General features: G+C 38.9%; 4 protein-coding genes across 5 annotated transcripts; 1 reads left to right on the forward strand and 3 right to left on the reverse strand.

Annotated features, from left to right (window-relative positions):
• Nucleotides 1-1,144: 1,144 nt before the first annotated feature.
• On the reverse strand, nt 1,145-4,288 carry LOC131335131 (probable glycosyltransferase At5g03795). Its single transcript, XM_058370348.1, has 2 exons — nt 3,245-4,288; nt 1,145-1,777 (listed from the first exon to the last, which is right to left on the reverse strand). Exons 1-2 carry the CDS (start codon nt 4,135-4,137, stop codon nt 1,291-1,293), a joined length of 1,380 nt encoding a protein of 459 aa, XP_058226331.1. The 5' UTR covers nt 4,138-4,288; the 3' UTR covers nt 1,145-1,290.
• A 3,891-nt stretch (nt 4,289-8,179) lies between these two features.
• Nucleotides 8,180-8,563, reverse strand: LOC131298752 (uncharacterized). Its single transcript, XM_058324224.1, has one exon. The coding sequence runs from the start codon at nt 8,561-8,563 to the stop codon at nt 8,180-8,182; it is 384 nt and encodes a 127-aa protein (XP_058180207.1).
• A 1,842-nt stretch (nt 8,564-10,405) lies between these two features.
• LOC131335134 (uncharacterized) lies at nt 10,406-11,234 on the forward strand. Its single transcript, XM_058370351.1, has 2 exons — nt 10,406-10,495; nt 10,609-11,234. Exon 2 carries the CDS (start codon nt 10,615-10,617, stop codon nt 11,053-11,055), a length of 441 nt encoding a protein of 146 aa, XP_058226334.1. The 5' UTR covers nt 10,406-10,495; nt 10,609-10,614; the 3' UTR covers nt 11,056-11,234.
• Nucleotides 11,235-11,422: 188 nt separating this feature from the next.
• On the reverse strand, nt 11,423-17,777 carry LOC131335132 (F-box/LRR-repeat protein At2g42730-like). 2 transcript variants are annotated; one of them, XM_058370350.1, is made up of 4 exons: nt 17,719-17,777; nt 14,885-15,729; nt 14,621-14,770; nt 11,423-11,817 (listed from the first exon to the last, which is right to left on the reverse strand). In XM_058370350.1, the coding sequence occupies exons 2-4, from the start codon at nt 15,716-15,718 to the stop codon at nt 11,524-11,526; spliced, it is 1,278 nt and encodes a 425-aa protein (XP_058226333.1). In that variant the 5' UTR covers nt 15,719-15,729; nt 17,719-17,777; the 3' UTR covers nt 11,423-11,523. The 2 variants fall into 2 exon arrangements, with proteins under 2 accessions (XP_058226333.1, XP_058226332.1); XM_058370349.1 differs by having other exon boundaries at nt 17,629-17,761.
• Between the last annotated feature and the right edge of the window lie 194 nt (nt 17,778-17,971).

Genomic DNA, 17,971 nt, shown 5'->3' on the forward strand with positions numbered 1-17,971 from the left:
TTGCTTTTTTTTGTTTGTTCAAGATTATGAATAATAAGTGCTTCAATTATATGGAATTTCTGTGTCCGCCAGTGACTTCATTCGTAATACTATCAACTTCATTCGTAATACTATCAACTCTTGCAAGGAAGAAAATATAATGCCAATAAATAATTAAAAAAAAAAAGAGAAAGGAAGAGAAATCAAAGGGAGTGAAGCCTTTCATATTACTGTTTATTTTCAAAACCATTAGTAGTTACTTTTTTCCAGATAAAAATATGTTCTAATTACACAGTTTTCTATATCTGATAACCATGAATTATCGAATCAATGGAATAAAAAATGAATGATTCAGATCAAATAAACGTACCAAGGGGTGGACTCGACAAGGGCCTCACAACACGCATGTTGTGCACCCGGGGGGGACTTACAATGGACCACGTGGGGTCACGTGCCTCCACTTGATTCCACAATTTGTTTTCCACTCAGCGTATCTATGTTTCCTTTTAGGACTGCAGAGTATAATTTGCACACATTTAAACCCCTTTTCCATGATCCGAGCCGTTTATATTTTAAAGATGGTCAATTAATTTGTCCACTCAAACACTCAAGTTGATCTAACACCCATAACAGCTTTGACAGAAACATTTTGTTTTTATAAAAATTGTTTGACCTCCTTTTTTTTCTTCTCTATAACTAAAAGTATTTTGATGAAGTGGTGAGAGTGTGCTATCGCTATTACAATAATTAAGACACGTCAGTGATGATCGAAGGTCAACAAGGACCTAATTAAGAAAAGAACACAAGTGGTTATAAGTCTCTCTACTTTCGCTATATGACTTTGCGGCCGTCTCCCCATTTGACTTAGCAACAAAAGAGAAGAGAAGAGTAGAAGGCCTCCACCCACGATTCATACATCTTAACTTCTTTCATCACAATCATATATATGGATTATTCAGGTTTACACAATCTCGGTCACAATTTTTTACAAGCTTATGATTCGAATAATCTATTGGTAAATTTCTTACACAGAGCCCCACAATGAGCATCAAATTAACTGAAGTGTGTGTATGTATGTGTGTATATATATATATATCCAATAGAGGCATGCAGCTGCATACGAAATAAGTCGGAGACCAACAGAAGACTTGAGTTATTCATTTGATTTGCCTTGATTTTATACCTGCTTCATACAATGGCTCTGATCAATAACTTCTTTTCCCCAAACGCGTGCGCCGAGTGTCTCCACTGGACAGATCATCCAACCCGAATATCAGTTGTCGGTCATCGACTCATCGCAAGCATGGAAGGCTAATAAGATAGCCGGTGCAATCCTCTTCGCAACCATAATTGGTAGGCAGTCATGTAAAAAGAATCGAAATTTTCGGGTGGCGTGTGCCATGCGAAGTGTCTCCTCACCAGATACAGGTTGTTGTACATGGCGAGGTAAGTTTCTTCGGATATGGACAACAATATTTCCTTCAAAAACTCAACGTCCTGTTCGTTGATGATGACGGAGAACTTGCTCCAGTCCAGTACATTATTTAATGGAAGGTCATAATAGTCGGAAATTATGACAGGAATGCAACCAAAATGTATAGCGTCGCTGACCCTTGCCGTATTCACCTCATAGCCTTTCACGCTTAGGCAGTATCTGCTCCTTCGAAATCCCTCTTCGTATGGGAGAGATCGATTATTGGAATAGATGGCCATGGAGGTTTCATTTCCCCATAAAGCGATTAATTTTTCACGAACACGGGCATTTTGCTTGCGCCCTGCAAAGAAAACAAGTATGTCCCTGCATTTAAATAGCCAAGGAATGAGCTTGGGTCAACAAGGTAGAACACTATATATATATATTGTAGTTTTCCATGTCTCTTTAGGCCATTCCATGCAATGGTTACGATGCGTATTTCAAAGCATTGAGAAGGGTAGTTTTTTTCGATCCCTTTGAAAGAAATGCGGGTCTTACAGATTCTAAACATTGACTAAGTAGCATGGCCACGGCCAGGAGATATGAGTACTGCATGGCCATGCCAGCACAAACGTTATTCAAAAAGTGCAGGATATGGCACGCCCGAGATCATGTTAAACATAGTACTAGCTTTTTATATATTCTATGAATGATACACAGAAGGTTTTTAATGCAGATAATTAATGAAAAATGCGAGATAACACCAACTAAATCTAAAAACTATATGCTCTGTACCTTGAACACCGATATCTGGTAACATGTTTCATCAAAACTAAAGAAAATAACTGAGACATCAGTTTAAACAAATTGCTCCGGTCCAAAATTATTAAGTCTGAATTAAGGAAGAGGGAATAACTATCATTGTATCTGAAACCATTCCTTCGTAGGCTTATAATGTGCTTAATCTATGTCTAGTTAAAGGACATGTACGTTCCCCAGTGTCTGAAGAGTACTGTCTAGCTCAAACAGGGTTCCAACATGTGATTTGGAGGTGTCCGGCTAGTGTCGCATGCATGGAAGGCTAGTAAGATGGCCGGTGCAATCCTCCCTGGCCGCAACCACGACCCTTCTTTTTACTCTCTTCCTCACAATTAAAGTTGCTGGAAGGGCAATATCGTAACAAGTCCGGATGCTAATTATCGAGTTAAAACTCCTAAAAAGCAGTTCCAATTAATCATTTTCCCTTTCTCATACCAAATCAAGGAAGACCCTTTTTTTGTACCCATTGACTTTTAAGGAGAGGTCTAGGGTTCGGGTCTATAGAGAGACATTGAATCCCCTTTGCTGATTAACTTACTAATTCTCTACTAACCATTGACTAATTTATAGATGATATTAGCAACAAAAAAAACCAAATCCAAACTTCTAACCGTATTTTCTAGTGTTGGTAGGCATTTTCTAGCCGTCATGACGGCGGTGGTTTCTGTTGGTTGCGAGAGGTGGCACAAGTTTTCGACGACGAACACGGAGACAGGTCGACGGGTTGGTGGTGGTTGATTGTGTCAGAGAACGTACAGTGGTGAGGGGCGGCAATATTGGCAGTTGTTGGTGGAACCCTTCACAATATGAGTGAAGGGCTCGAGAGGCTCATACCAAAAGGAGGCTTTACTCAAATTTTATTCAAATCTAAGTCAAAGATTGAGCAAGGGCCGGAGACGCTGTAACAATGCAAGAAAAGCAAGAGGACTCTTCCAACATGTAAAACCATATAACAGTTTTTATAGGCAACAAAAGTTTTATATATTAAGAAACCTGACAAAGGGTAAATTAAAGTAAAACCACATAACATACCTCGCATCCGGAGTATTCAAGACTCGGTCATCAGGATCAGGGCGAGGCCAAACCTGCGGCAGAGCCACATCCTTGTGGGAAACATAAAGCTTCTGAGAGTAACTAGAGGAGCAAGTAACCTGAATCGCATTGTTGAGCAGGCCCCCATGGCTCGAGGCCGCGTCCCGGCCGACGGAATGACAGTACACGTACAAGTGGTCGGTGCCTCCCGAGGCGTTCCAGAACGCGAATTCCGAGCTGATCCTGTCCGTGTACCGGCCCACGAATTCGTTGATGGACTCTACCGAGTGCAGCCGGCCGTCGTAGCGCATCAAGTTGATGGAGAACGGCATGTAGAAGAAGTGGGCCTCTTCCGGCCGAGACGTCAGTAGGGTGCTCGAGAGGAGCGCGGTCTTGAACGCGTGCTCGCTGTAGTAATTCCCCAGTTTTTTCAAGTTCGTGCGAGGGAGGAAAATGTTGGAAAACGGGGAGCTGTTCTGGTGCACGTCTGGGTATACGTAAATCTTCAAGTTTCGCATCATCTCGTTGTAATCGGCGTTGAAGTGTTCCCAATCATGATACGGGCCTGGTTTTTCGGAACCTTGTCGGGCGTCACTGCTTGGGTTCCCGGCCATCTTCTTTGGTGGTGGTGGACGTGCTCCCGGCACCGGATTGGGTGGTGTTCTTTCCGCTGGTGGTTGTTGGATGGTTGTGTTTCCGGCCGTCTTCTTCGGTGGTGGACGTGCTCCGGCTGGCACCGGATTGGGTGGTGTTCTTTCCGGTGGTGGTTGTTGGACGGTGAAGAATTGGACGAGTTGCGGTGTTGTTTTGAATATAACGGTTGACGGAAGAACCAACACCACCAGGAGAATAGAGGACAGAGAGGCGAGTAACAGCGGCGGAGGACGAGTCATTTCTTGATGAGTTATTTCTTTTTCTTCCTTTTCTTCTTTAGTAAATACAGCTATGGCTATGTGAGGAGTGTTGGGCTGGTGAACCAAAAAAAGAAAGAAAGAAGAATCTTGGACTGGTGTACCAAACAAAAAACAAAACAAAAACAAAGAATAGAGTTGGATTGTATATAGGGATCTGTTATTGCTCAGGTCAAAATTTGGGAAAGGAAGATGCTGCCGAGTGTCTTCCTGTAAAGCAGTGTCGAGCGGCTGACTCAACAGTTTATTTTGGCACGGGTAGTTCGGATTAAATTTGACGTATCTGTCTATTGCTCGGTTAAAATTCGAGCCGTCGATTGCTGAGATGAACGGTTAAATCAGCCGCTCTGCAAGGGATGCTCGATCGGCGGCATCCTCTCATTCTCAAAATTTGTGGTGTTGGCCAGCCGATGAGGCCAAAATTATACCATCCTCTCCCTTCTTAATTTACTTCTTTCGAATTTGTGAACTGATTTTTAATTTGTCTAGCTTGTATCCCATTTCAAACGTTCTCTTATGTATAATAATTTATATATTGTTCTTTTATTCCCAAACAAAAATGTTTTAATTGAATATGCATTTTTTCGTAACTCCGTATCCGGTTTAATCGACCGACCGAGTAAATTCAGAATCTAATCTAACCGTCTACCATGACAACCGAAACCATTTTTCCTTCCAACGTACATACAAATCGATAGTACACATGTGAAAGTAAAAGCCTAAACCAAGGACCTCGATCGTGTGGTCATGAGTCATTGTCATGCGACTACCAGTGAAAACTAATTAGAATTATCTATCATCAACGAATGATGAACAATAAAATGGGGAAAATATAGAAAGTAAACTGGGAAGTTTGTTAAGATCAAAAATAAAAAAAACTGGGGGGGTTTTGTTGAAACACATTGGATATGGTAATTAATTAAATGGCAAATGATGCGGACATGAATTGAATTAGTACCCTGAAGGGTACTAACTCGTTGATAAAAGTGTTTTTAACGATCTGGATTTAAATTTTTTTTCCAGGAAATCGGCTTATTGGTAAGAACCCATGATGGCTGGCGTAATCCACTACAACCTTGCAGGGTGGCCCGCTCTATAGGATCCCCGGATCCTTGTCTGATCATTTGTATGTATATATATATATATATATATATGGGTCAACTGTCTATATTTCTTTTCCCCCATTTAACTCAAGTGTACAGGATGCACAATTGTCTACGCTGTGCATCTCGGGTTTCTTTATCTAATTTTGAATGGAAAGATGTCTTGTTGAGTGAGTAGGCGATCTAAGACATAAGATTCAAATTCATTGGACATAAGTAGCAAATTGATGCTATTAGTATTTACTATTGTACAGTTACTTTTTTTCCTATATAAGAATAAGTTTGATTGTACGGCTTTTTGTATCTGATCAAACTGAATTTTTGCATAAATTACTTAATCGATGGAACAAAATAGGAACGATTCAGATCAAATAAATAAACCCAGGCAATTTGCCTTCCCTAGACTTAAGGAAATTGAATAAATAGTGGGCCCGAGTTCATGGGTGTATGGCGAAGTCCAAATATGAATTTGGGCCAAATCTATTTTTTCCCGCGTTATCCAATCACCTTCAAACCATACTCCAAAATAAATTCAAACCTTTTGAAAATCATTTTAATCGCTAGATTTTTCTGCAGAATTCTTTCGATCTATTGGTATCACGATTTATCAAGTAAATAATCGCGCGTGTAGTCCTCGCTCTAGTTATGTGGCAGTATGAGTGTAAAATTGTGTTAGAATTACGAGGTTTTTCCCAAGTTTTCGATGAAAATGGAAATGTTAAAAAACCATTCCATTTTTTTGGTGGAAATGTTAAAAAACCATGCATTTTTTTGGCAAAGATGCTACATGCACAACGGTTGTGCAAAACATCAAATACAACCAATCTTCATCCGTCCATTGTAGTAATAAATTGTCAAGATTCGTTCAAACTTTTCCTTGGAAGAGTTAAACTTTTCATTGGAAGAGTTTTTTTTAAAATCTAGAGCGTCCAAACACATCTGAACGGTCAGAATTAGTTACACAACACACACAACGGTTGTGCGAGTATCATTTCCGTTTTTTTGGTAGCTAGGAAAAATCATTCCATTTTACGTTCTCTTAATCAATAAATGCATCCTCAAAATTCAACGAAGGAATTGGGTTCAAACCGTGAAGCCAACGTTTTAGGCCTTTAAATTTTGATTAATTTTTGAGGCCCCTCAATTATATAGCTCGATATAAAAGTGAGGCCTATATGAAAATTAATTTAAGTTACTTAAAAGTTTTAATGGTCCAATGCAAAGTGAAGCCCTGGTAAAAAGGTCCAAAGACAATATAATACGAATACGGTGTCCTACATATAGTGGAAGTCCCGAACATTTTTTTAAAAAGTTGAACTTTTAAATATTGATGAGGGATTTATGTTCCTAATTAAAAATCTTGAGAGAAGTTTCAAGAAAAGATCTAAGAAAATCCATTAATGTGCTCACTTATACTTGAAGGCAACGGATAGTTATTTTTCAAATGTATGGGTTGCATACAGAATGTTGTTCAATATTACTCGTAGCTCATGAGAAAAGGCTATGGGGAAAAACATGATTACGCAAGTTTAATTAAGTATATGTGCAACAACAACAACAAAAGCGAGGAGAGTAATGTATGGACGATAATTTTAGGGTATTGATTTGGGGTGTTTATTATCTCAAATTCTCTTGTTACGAGTTCGTTATGGAGGAATTTTCCTCGTTGTTATTATTTTTAACTATGCAAAGTGATTGAGATTTTGGGGCCCATTAAAAAAAGTTTGCTTTTAGGCCCCGTAAATCTCAAACTCGACCCTACCTCAAATCTTAATCCGACTAAAAAAAATCCATCATATGAATGAGTTGTTATTTACTGTCTCTTGTATATATAATAATAATCCCTCCTAGCTCAAATCTCAATTGCCTAGAATAAAGAAACAAACACAAGATGGACGTGTTGTGATCCGTGCCTCAATACCTATGAGCTCACATGCAGGCTCGATTCTCAATATGATTAAATCGTTAACTTCAAGACTTAAAAATTAGTTGAAGTTTGTATAAACTGGACTGGATAATCGATGGTTAGGACACCGTGTTAATGAGTCAAAGTGAGTTATGATCCATGCCACATAGTACTGATGTGAACGTACAGGAAGTATGCTGATTTTGTTGTGGGCATAGAATTAATTCAATTGACTTGAGGCAATGTTGGAGAGCATGCTGCCCTTGGGCATGCCTATCCTATTTCAGTAGTTTTTAACTTTTCAGTGGGTTAGTAATATCTACCCCATTTTTGATAATCTGCTCACCTTGGAAATTTCCAATTTTCTTTCCACATCACACCATTATACTCTTGTTATGATGTTTATTGACCAATGACATCATCTACTTATTATCATGTAGGGAAATGTCTCGCTATACGTATATATTGATATATACATAAAGTTTCAAATGAGAACCTCTTAAAATGCAGACCCCCTTTTTCCGATTGAATTTTGATGATTTGAACTTCTTAATACGTTCAGAACGTGATTTTAAGGGTACCCGTGATAAATCGGCAAAAAAAAAAAAAAACCGGGTAGGGCTTGATTTGAGCAGTTTTTTATTGAACCGTTCAATAAAAAACTGTTCAGATGAAACCCTTTCCGATCAATTTTTTTTTTTTGCTGATTTCTCGCGGATACTCTTAAAATCACGTTCTAATCACATTAAGCGGCTCTGTATTTTTTTAGTATTCAAATTTTAGTCACATAATTCTTTAACATGGCTTTCACTCCCGCACTCAATCCTTGTTTCCGTGCTCGCGCTCTTAATCCTCTCATTCATGAATTCTAGTTGTTTGGTGGAGTTTAATGTCATTCCTATTGGGTTTTTTTTTCCGGTCAAACGGAAATTCATAAAAGGATTACGAAACTGAGTACGACATACGGAGTACACACATGGATAATAGTCTTACAGATAAGGCAGAAAACCTATCACTAGTCTAACACTTGCCGAATGTTCAGGCTATCTCGCAGGACAAATTCTCTCATAGCAATATGCATGTCCATGACAAACACGAGCTCGTCTGTATGTTCAGCTCCCATTCTTGCAAGGTGGTCTGCACATTGGTTGGCCGAGCGGTAGGTGTGGCCAATCGAGGTGTTGGTCTGGGCCATGAGGTAGTGGGCTTCATTTATCATCACACTTTGAGGGTGATGGTTCGGATTGCCTTCCGTGATCAAGTTTACTGCTGTGAGGGAGTCCGATTCGATTGTTACATTCGCTAGCTTCCTTTCCCGGATAATTTCCAATCCCTTGTGAATACTCCATATCTCTGCTTCCAAGCAAGAAGTGAAGTATCTCATACCGTAGAATCCCATAATCCAATCTCCCTTGTCATTCCTATTGTTAGCCGGCTAGTACCGTTGACAATAAATCGTAACTGTCCCTCGTATACGAATAAAAATGTAAAATGTGGGGGAAAAGGAGAAGAAACAAATTGGATATATATATATATATATATATACATATATATATATATATATATATATATATGAAGTGAAATATTTAATTTCAAGGCATCATTAATGATTTGGGATCATCACATGGAAGATCGAACTTAATTGGCAAATGATGTGACAAGAATCAATTATACTACGTACTCCTTCCTCGATCTATGCTTACTTTGTTTCGGGCATGGAATTGAACTTATATAAGTCTTTTACTACTGCGGCACTGCTTGCCTGCCTGCCTTATCTCTCCCCTGTAGGACTCAAGCTTCCACTTTAGTAGTATTTATTATTGTCCACTTTTTTTCTAAAAGGAGAAATTTATTGTTTCCTTCCGCGTCACACGATACACTATTATGGGCAATGCTTGCTACTATTATGTTTTTTTTTTTAATAATCGGATATCCGGGTCAGTTTGCGCACAATCTCGACTAATCCTAGGGCCCTGAAGTTGATGACCGGAAAAACCCTCTAGTGGCCCCAACGTTAAGAACGTTCACCTCCGTAAAATTTGAACATGTGACTTCATAGAGGACACACTTATTAATTTTCTTCGTGCCCACTTGGCCAAACTGATCTTTGGGATTGTTATGCTTTGTTATTGTGTTTGTACCTCATTCTAATTTTTGTGGGTCAGTGTCTTTGGTTTTGTTTTTGTTAACTTAATAATTGTTCGGAATGCACAACTATCTAATTTTAAATGGTACATTTTTTTTTTCATCTCGTCGAGTAGGAGACCCAGGACAATATCAAATTCATCGATCATCCGTAGCATAATGGTAGAAGCCAAATATCTTCGAATTTATTATCAAAACCTTTCTGGTTACATTTTTTCCAAATAAATATGTTCCGATAACATAATTTTTTTATCCGAACTGAGTTTCTGCATAAATTGCATACCCGACGGAACAAACAAAAATGAATAGTTCAGATCAAATAAACGAAGCCATGGTTGACTAGAAAAGGAGCTCACAACACACATACTGTTGTAACTATCCACTTATGTACATGCATGTTGAAAAGGTAATTGCTTGTGCATCAATTCAACAACGTTATTACTCGACAACTTTTTACCATTCCTATAGTTTATTTACTTTTGCCCCATAATTTATTTACTTTTGCTCCATTAGCTAAAAGCCAACAAAATACCAAATCAAGTTAAAATGACTAAAATAGGGAAATAATGATTACACTCCATTTTTATGAGTGTCATTTATTTTGCAAGCAAAAGGTTCACATTTTTCAGAAATAGCTATTTATTCTATTCGTAATCTACTGTACTAGCTCCAAGGGTAAATACTTAATCCGATTAGTTTGTGGGTTTGCTCCCCACACAATTGGTTAGGGTTCAATGTTAGGGTCAGGCCGCAAGAAAATAATTTTTTGTGAATTCCCTTATCTCGGAGTGAATGGCCTGTCTTTGACTAGATTGGTGAAGAATTAGTTGAGGTGCGCGCAAGCTAACTCAGACACCCCTGAGCCGAAAAAGAAAGTAATCTACCGTGCCAGAACTGAGTCATTTTTACTTTAATATTTTTGCTTCCTTAATTTATTTTTCTATTTTTTTCCCCTTGCAAATTCAACAGTTTAAACATACAAAAGCCATGTAGTTTCCCCCTCTACTTTTGGCATTCTAAGCTCTTGAATCATGAAACTGATATTGTGCTATTTTGGGTAGCATTCCTTTGTCTAGTTCATTTATATATATATTAGTAGAAAAAAGAAAGGGGCCATTGTTCAACTTCAAAGTTCTGGAGAGCAACTACAGAGCAAGATCACAACCAGGACTCACAAGACTAAAGGGTTCCCATCCCTTGGATCAATTTCCTCCTAATTTTTTGTTGTACATTTGCTTATTTTCTACAGAGTTTCGTTGTGTATGCCATAAATTTTTACAATCTCATTTTTTTTTTTAGGTACTCATGGATATGCCATTTGATGAAATTCAGAGGGACCTCGAGAGGTTAGAGCAGATGGAGGACGAGTATCGATCACTCGCAAGAGGGAAAGACAAGTCGGTGGGAAGTAGTAGGAGTGTGGGGCTAGAGGAAATTGGTCAAAAAGAGTTGAAGAGAAAGAGAGACGTGATCGAGCAATTTGAACAAGAATTTCGCAATAAAGTTGCATCCTTCAAGGCCGCGATCAAAGTATCAAATCTTCAAGAAATGCAAATTATTAGGAAGCTCAAGAACGGCTATGGCTTTGAAGGATCCGTTCTTATAAGCAAGTATGTCTCCTACTCGGAGCGAAAGGACATCATAGACTTAGCCGGTTTTAATCGACAAAATTCAATTGACTACGATGAAGAGTCCACTGGGCCGTCTCCGAAATTTGAGGACCACTGGACAGTCCGGAAGGATTAGCTCTACAGAACCCATGGAGTAAGAAACTGCATAATATACACCTTCATCCTTTTAATTATGGGGAAAAAAACTAGTGCTATCTATGCTTTTTTCATATTTTACTTTGTTGCCTGTGTAGATATTATGACTTGCAATGAAAGGTGGTTAATCTACTTGCAGACTAGTGCTATCTGTACCTCCGAAAGATAAAAAATTATGTTATTTCTGATTGTGGCTTCTATGTTGTAATTTTATGGTCTCTGTCCAGATAGAAAAGCTTTTATCACTTTTTTTCCCTGAGATTTGCATGTCTGTACATATACTGTCAAGATAATGGCTCTAAGAAAAAGGGTGTAGCTTCAGCACACTACATTAGGAGAGATCATATCATCCGAAAAATTGAAACCAGTTGCAGATGTGTATTAGATACCCTAATGTTTAATTGTCTGTATATCGAATTCATCAAATGGTACCAAAACAGCAGTGTGCTTAAAAGAAAACTAACTCAACCCCTAGAGGAAGTTCTGATTCCAACTGTCTCACACGCTCTCTGACCGCATTTTTCTCCTTGGTGGTAATGAATCCAATTCGATACGGACGGCGAGGATCAATGGATATCCTCTTGAGCGTTACAGCATTGTTAATTAAGTACCTCGCAAACTCAATATCCACCGAACATCCAACAAATCCGACAAATTCCACAACCTTGAGACAAAGATGTGGATGCTTGCTAGCCTTTAGTATCCTCAGCCCTCTTTCTACTGGCTCCACTCCCCAAAGCAGCTGCCACAATACACCAAAGGAGCACGGTAATGGCTGTTAGTATGAACTGACACGAAAGAATGACGGCGGACATTAATTATAAAACGATGATCTAAGAACCACTGATTGTTGGCAATTGTGGGGTAATTTGGTTTGGACTTGTTCAGCATTGAGGATGTGCTTTAATTGCATAAAAACACGAGAAAAAAGATACAAGAACAGGGAAACACACAGACACATACCAACTTAATAAAAGCTTTGCAACTGTATCCTAAAGGTAAGAAAAAGGAAACACACAGACACATACCAACTTAGTAAAATCTTTGCAACTGTATCCTAAAGGTAAGAAAAAAAAGTCGGTACAATAAGAGCTCTCTTCTTATGGATTGTCGGAACTGGGTGCGGACGTTGGACGAGAATATTGTTGCTGGAGTAAATAAGGAGGGAGCTTATGACTGCGCGCGCGCACACACAGAGAGAGAGAGAGAGAGAGAGAGAGAGAGAGAGAGAGAGAGAGAGAGAGAGAGAGAGAGAGAGAGAGATGGCAGGGGTGGAGAGGAGTGCTCAGCCGAACATGTTGAACTTGAACCAGAGAGCCAAAAGACCCTTTACATGTATGCACCGATCTCCTCTATAAGGGGCTGGTGTGGAGTCCAGCTAGCATGAGCGCAGGTGCCTCCTTGATGGTTGATAGGATGGAGCCATGGAGGTCCTTGAGCCACATCCAAGAGTCCATAGAACTTTAGTTGTACGAGAGTATGGTACTACAAAACGCTGATGTATTGGTCCCTTCTCTAAGACACGTCAAGGTGGAGTTGTCCTCAAAGAAACCTGGCCATTACCTTTTAGGATTTTCGACTTGACAACTGAGATATCCACTATAGCTCTGCATATGGGCCAATATAATGTCCGTATGACATGATATCAACAAATAGCCCAATAACCGCGTAGCACATACACTTCGTCGGAGGTCACATGCCGGTGCCGGACACGTGTAATTTTTTCTCAATGTTTCTAGTTTGGACAACACAGGGAGTCATCAGGGACACTCTAACAAATGCTTCAGACACCTGGCGCTCTAACAAATGCTTCGGACACTCACAAAATAGCAGACTCTAGTTAAAGCTTAGGGAAGTTTTTCTTTTTGGAGTGACAAATGGTGGTTTTGAGTCTTTTGACTAGAAAGACACAGATGACACGATGATAATTGATAAATAATGTTTTAAGGTATATATGGTGATACATATCGTAATTAGAACCTTATTTTTTGTTCATATAATAGAATAATAAATATTTATAAACAGTGTCCCCAATGTAGCGTGTCTGCCTATCAAAATAAATAAATAAATGTAGCGTGTCCTCTTGTTTCTTAGTATTATCGTGTTGGAGTGTCGGTCTCACGTCACTTGCCCATGTTGGTGCTACATAACCCAGTACTGCTATTTAAGTCACCAGTCCTTGACAGTCCACTCACTCTACTATCCAAGCCACATTCCTCTCCTTGTCTTGAGTCATAGACTCGTAGAAATATGCCGCACTTTAATAATGATGTACCATAGTGATGTTGCAGACATTAATGATGTTATAGGTAATGACCCTTTTGGAGATATGGCTCACCAATAGCTTAGTCCAGTTTATAGTTGAGCATAGTTGAGCTGCCCATATTGTGTAGCAGAAAAACATAAGAGGGACATCAAGGGTGATGAAGTTGCGGATTGCCGTGGAGTTCCTTTTCACGGCTGAGGATTACAGGGATGCTAGGAAGGCGACAATGGCAGGGGATGGCAGTGGGATGGCGGTGGAAGCTATCGCAGTATGAGATAATGAGTGGTGATTTTGGCCATGAGTGATGAGGTTGTAGTGGCGACAGAAGGAGTGGTTCCAGTGGCGGTGGTTTGAGGGGACAACGGCAGAAGTGAATTGCATGGGATGAGATTGGGGCAGAGGGATGCTGCCTTGAACCTGTCATTGCATGGAAGAAAGATGAAGGGAAACAGAAGAATAGAAGAGAGAGTAGGCGTTAAGAAGAAGTAGAACTCAAGAAGTACGTTTTGTGTTTACAAATGAAATACTAGTCACACATTCCTAGAATGTCCCTTTACCTCCCATAGATGGGAAGAAATTTCAAGAGAATACTTCGTTGAGATGCCAGCTAGAGACTATGAACCTATGTTACCTGGAACCCCGATAGTTCCTATACAAGGAACGAGTACGGGAACATGGTACGTGCATGTCATAATTTTTGGAACGACATGAGTAGGTTTCTATAGCTTACATTCCAAGAATCATCTAAAAAAATAAAGTATTGTTTGTCAAACGATTCATGAAAAACAAATTTCTAGAAGCGTTATGAGCAACTTTTCTTATATTTTGTCTTGCTAAAGCACTAATATCTCTAGTCTTCACATGAGAAATTTTGAGATCCCTTTGGATCGCTAAAGTCATCGTATTGGAAGGCATGTGTACCACATTTCGAAACAATAGTTCCAAATGTAATTCGCTACAGTAGTAGCTTTATCTGGTAACATAGCTATGAACAGTGGAATTTCTCTCCTACGAATACATCACATTTGATATTGGGAAGCAAAACATTGTTCAAGACCAGCTGCAGTAGGTTTCTGGAGATGAAAGGCTAGTTGGCAGAAGGGTTTATTTATTTATTTGTGTCCGCGAAAAGGGGTTATAAATGTGCATAGAGCAAAGAAGTGAGTTTCAGCAATAAAAGGGGTTGTAGATGTGCATATAGCAAAGAAGTGAGTTTCAGCAAAAACGCAATAACCGATAAATGTTGCAAGAATTGCAATAGTAAATTTAGAATACTCACCTGCAGCGCAAATCTCTGCAACAAAGGAAATGATCTTATTAGGGAAGCACATGAAAAGAGAGTGTCTCTCTCATGGACATCCAATCTCAATTCCAACTGCTTGAGATTAGTGGTTGTGGGAAATCTAGGAAACCTTGTACGTTCAAACATCTGAACAAACAAATCAACAGCAAAAGCTGAAAAGTAAGTTACTTTCTGTAACTTCCAAAACAAGTGCACATGAAATAAATTTGAGAGAGCACTTAAGACAAGTGATAAACTAACCAGAGCCGAAAAGTCCAGAGCAAGTGTCTCTATTTGCGAAAGAAAAACTGAAAGCTGTTCAAAATTGCAAACCAAAAACCGACTGTATCCCTTCCCAAAACGAGCCACATTTAGAGCCGGAACATACTTTAAAGGCATGCTTATCACTGGTCCATCATATTTGAAGGACACTAGTTTGCTAGCAGAAATCTCAAGATTCGCAAGATCGAGGACTAGCTCCAAATGTCTCAACTTTAGAGATGGACCAGAAATTTTCAGATTCGCAACAACACAAAATGAGGCCACTACGGACAGTTCCTCCAGTAATGGGCAGTTGCATAAGAAGGATTCGATAACTTCTCCAGTTACATTCATAAATGTCAATCTTAGGGACGTCAGGGAATTAAAGTTTGAAAGGCTTAGAGGATGCAGGGGGAAAGTGTAACGGGTCCCAGTATATCCGAAGTAATATGTCAAGTCCATCTGGAACCTTCGAACTCTTTTTTCCATTGCAAAGTTAACCCACCGATCGATATCACATCTAGAACTTCGAATATCCAAATCAAAACCAATGCTAAGTCCATCAATAGCTGGACCTTGATGCCATTCCATTACTCGATTCACCCGATGTAAAAAATTTCGCCTTGCAACATCAATAGTCCCACGTCCTGGCCTTAACAAACATAATCCATATCCCACATCTGAATAATCAAAGTCCAAACTACCAGAGAACAATGTCCACGTGTATTCCCACCTACGAGAAAGAATACTTGTCCGCACTGCTTCTTTCACATCCAATAAAGACAAAATTATCCCAAGAATTTCGTCTGGTAGTTCACTCAGCTGGTCCTCCATAAATTACCAACCTAATCATTGCCAGCAGCCACACCATCCCCACCCCCCAAAAAAGTAAGTAAAGTAAAAAAAAAAGTCAGCACAACCACGCAGATAAAATAGACAAATAAACAAATTACGGTTGTAACCTAAATTCACATGTAATAGAGGAGGTTGCGATGCTATTGACTCCCTAAACATGTACACTGTAGAATAAACATCTTAGGCCATCCACAGTGGTATAATCAAAAAAGAATAATCAAAAGTTGACACATCAGCTTTTGATTATTCACTTAAGAGGTTTCTAAGCTTAATAATGTTAAGCTTCACTATGGTCACTTCTAGTCCATAACCAAAATATGGGGTCCACTACAATTTCACTCTCTATCCCCCTCCATTTTCTGTCATTCACTTCCCTCCATTTACGTTTTTTATGGGTTAAAATATATCGATTCCCTCTCTTAATTTTGGAGAAAAAAATCGGTGACTTCCTTCCCTCCTATTATGAATTTTTTTTTTGGTGGTGTGTGTGTGTGTGTGTGTGTGTGTGTGCGTGGGGGGGAATTGAAACAGGAAAGAAGAGTGAAACACCTTAATTTGGCGACGATGAGTTGAATTGTAGATGATCGAGAGATATGAGTTTCACTTCTGAAGGAAAAGAAAGAGAAATAGTTTGTGGGTGAAGTGAAGAAGACATAGAGTAGGCGAAGAAACTAGGCTATATAAAATTTTTATTCTTCAATTTTATTTTTTTTACCAAAACAAAAAAGAGTAGGCGAAGAAGAGAAAAAGAAAATACCAGTTGAAACACGTGTGTATACAAATTTTGGAATTAGTTAACTTATGTGGTGTAGGGTTCACAAATTTTGATTATTGAAAAAGGTTGCTAGTTTTGGTTATCCAAAGCCTAAAATTTAATTATTTCTAAGGATGTTGTTAAGTTTGATTATACCATTGTGAGCGATCTTTTGTAACAACATTGTTAACTTTAAAAACAATTGGCATTTGATTATACCACTGTGGATGGCCTTAGTAGCAAAGATACATGATATTAGTGATTCAACCGATTAAAAAAAAAATTTAACAAGAATCGGAATCTCTGTAAGACCCCAATCCGATTAAAGTATGGGCAAAATTTTCTTTTGGGATTTTTTTCATAACCATCGTGATTCAGTCTTATCAAGTTATAATTTCGTGTAGAATTCCAATCTTGCCTTCTATTATAGCTCTCATGGTTGAACTGAACATACAAAACAAAAACTTCAAAGTATACCAATCACAACAATCGGTGAAAATTTCCCACTAAAGTTTGGGCACCCCCAGAAATAGATTCCGGGATCCTTCACATACTAGTATTCAAACATACTCCAAGCTTGAAGGAATGTCAGAAAGAAAGGGAAAATGCAGCCTTTTATATCATTCAGATTACGTCAGCAAAGCGTACAGAACAAAAAGTACAAGAACACAATTTTTGGACACAACAAGTCAAGGAACACAACTATGTTTTGAGCCGTCTAATGCATGTGGGTCCAAGGGCAATGAACAGTTCTCATCCAGTTGTATTTTAAAGTTGTGTTTCTACAACTTTAATTGGGGACGGAGGCTTTGGTCGTTTTCCAGAATACACTTCCTCCGTCCCCAATTCACAATTGTTGGTCTTCTTTAGATAGCCGCGCCAAAAAAAAGATCAAAAAACTGTTGTGTACTGGTGAATAAAGGTTTCGAAAAATTGTTGGTCTTTTTTTTTATATTGTCATAATTTCATAATTATGCTAAATATACGAAAATATAACAAATTTATTTTAGTTTCGAGTGGGGGCACGTGCCCCCACATGCCCCCTTTCCCTCCGTCCCTGGTCTACGATGCAAGCAAATACTCTATTGAGAACGCGGTGCAAACAGAGGGAGTGAGGGATTAGCGATTCTCTCACCAGTGCAGAATAATTCCAAGTTAAACAACATCATTGGCGTCGAATCGATTGAAGTGATAAGCAGATAATGAAAGAGGCGCGGAAATTTACCTCTTGTCTGTCCCAAGCTTCCTTTCTCTTTGATTTCGAAAACATACCCGACAACAAAAATATGTTTATATGCACAACTTCAAAATATAAATTCGAACACAATTGTATTGATGATAAAAATAAATTCGAACACAATTGTGTTCCAAAAATAATTGCGTCCGATTTTTTTCTTTTCTTTCCAAAAATAATTGTGATTGAGTTTATCGTGAGGGGGAAATCAGAGAATCTCCGTAGACGCGTGCCCATATATGTC

Source organism: Rhododendron vialii, chromosome 8a (genome assembly GCF_030253575.1).
Source record: "Rhododendron vialii isolate Sample 1 chromosome 8a, ASM3025357v1".
NCBI lineage: Eukaryota > Viridiplantae > Streptophyta > Magnoliopsida > Ericales > Ericaceae > Rhododendron > Rhododendron vialii.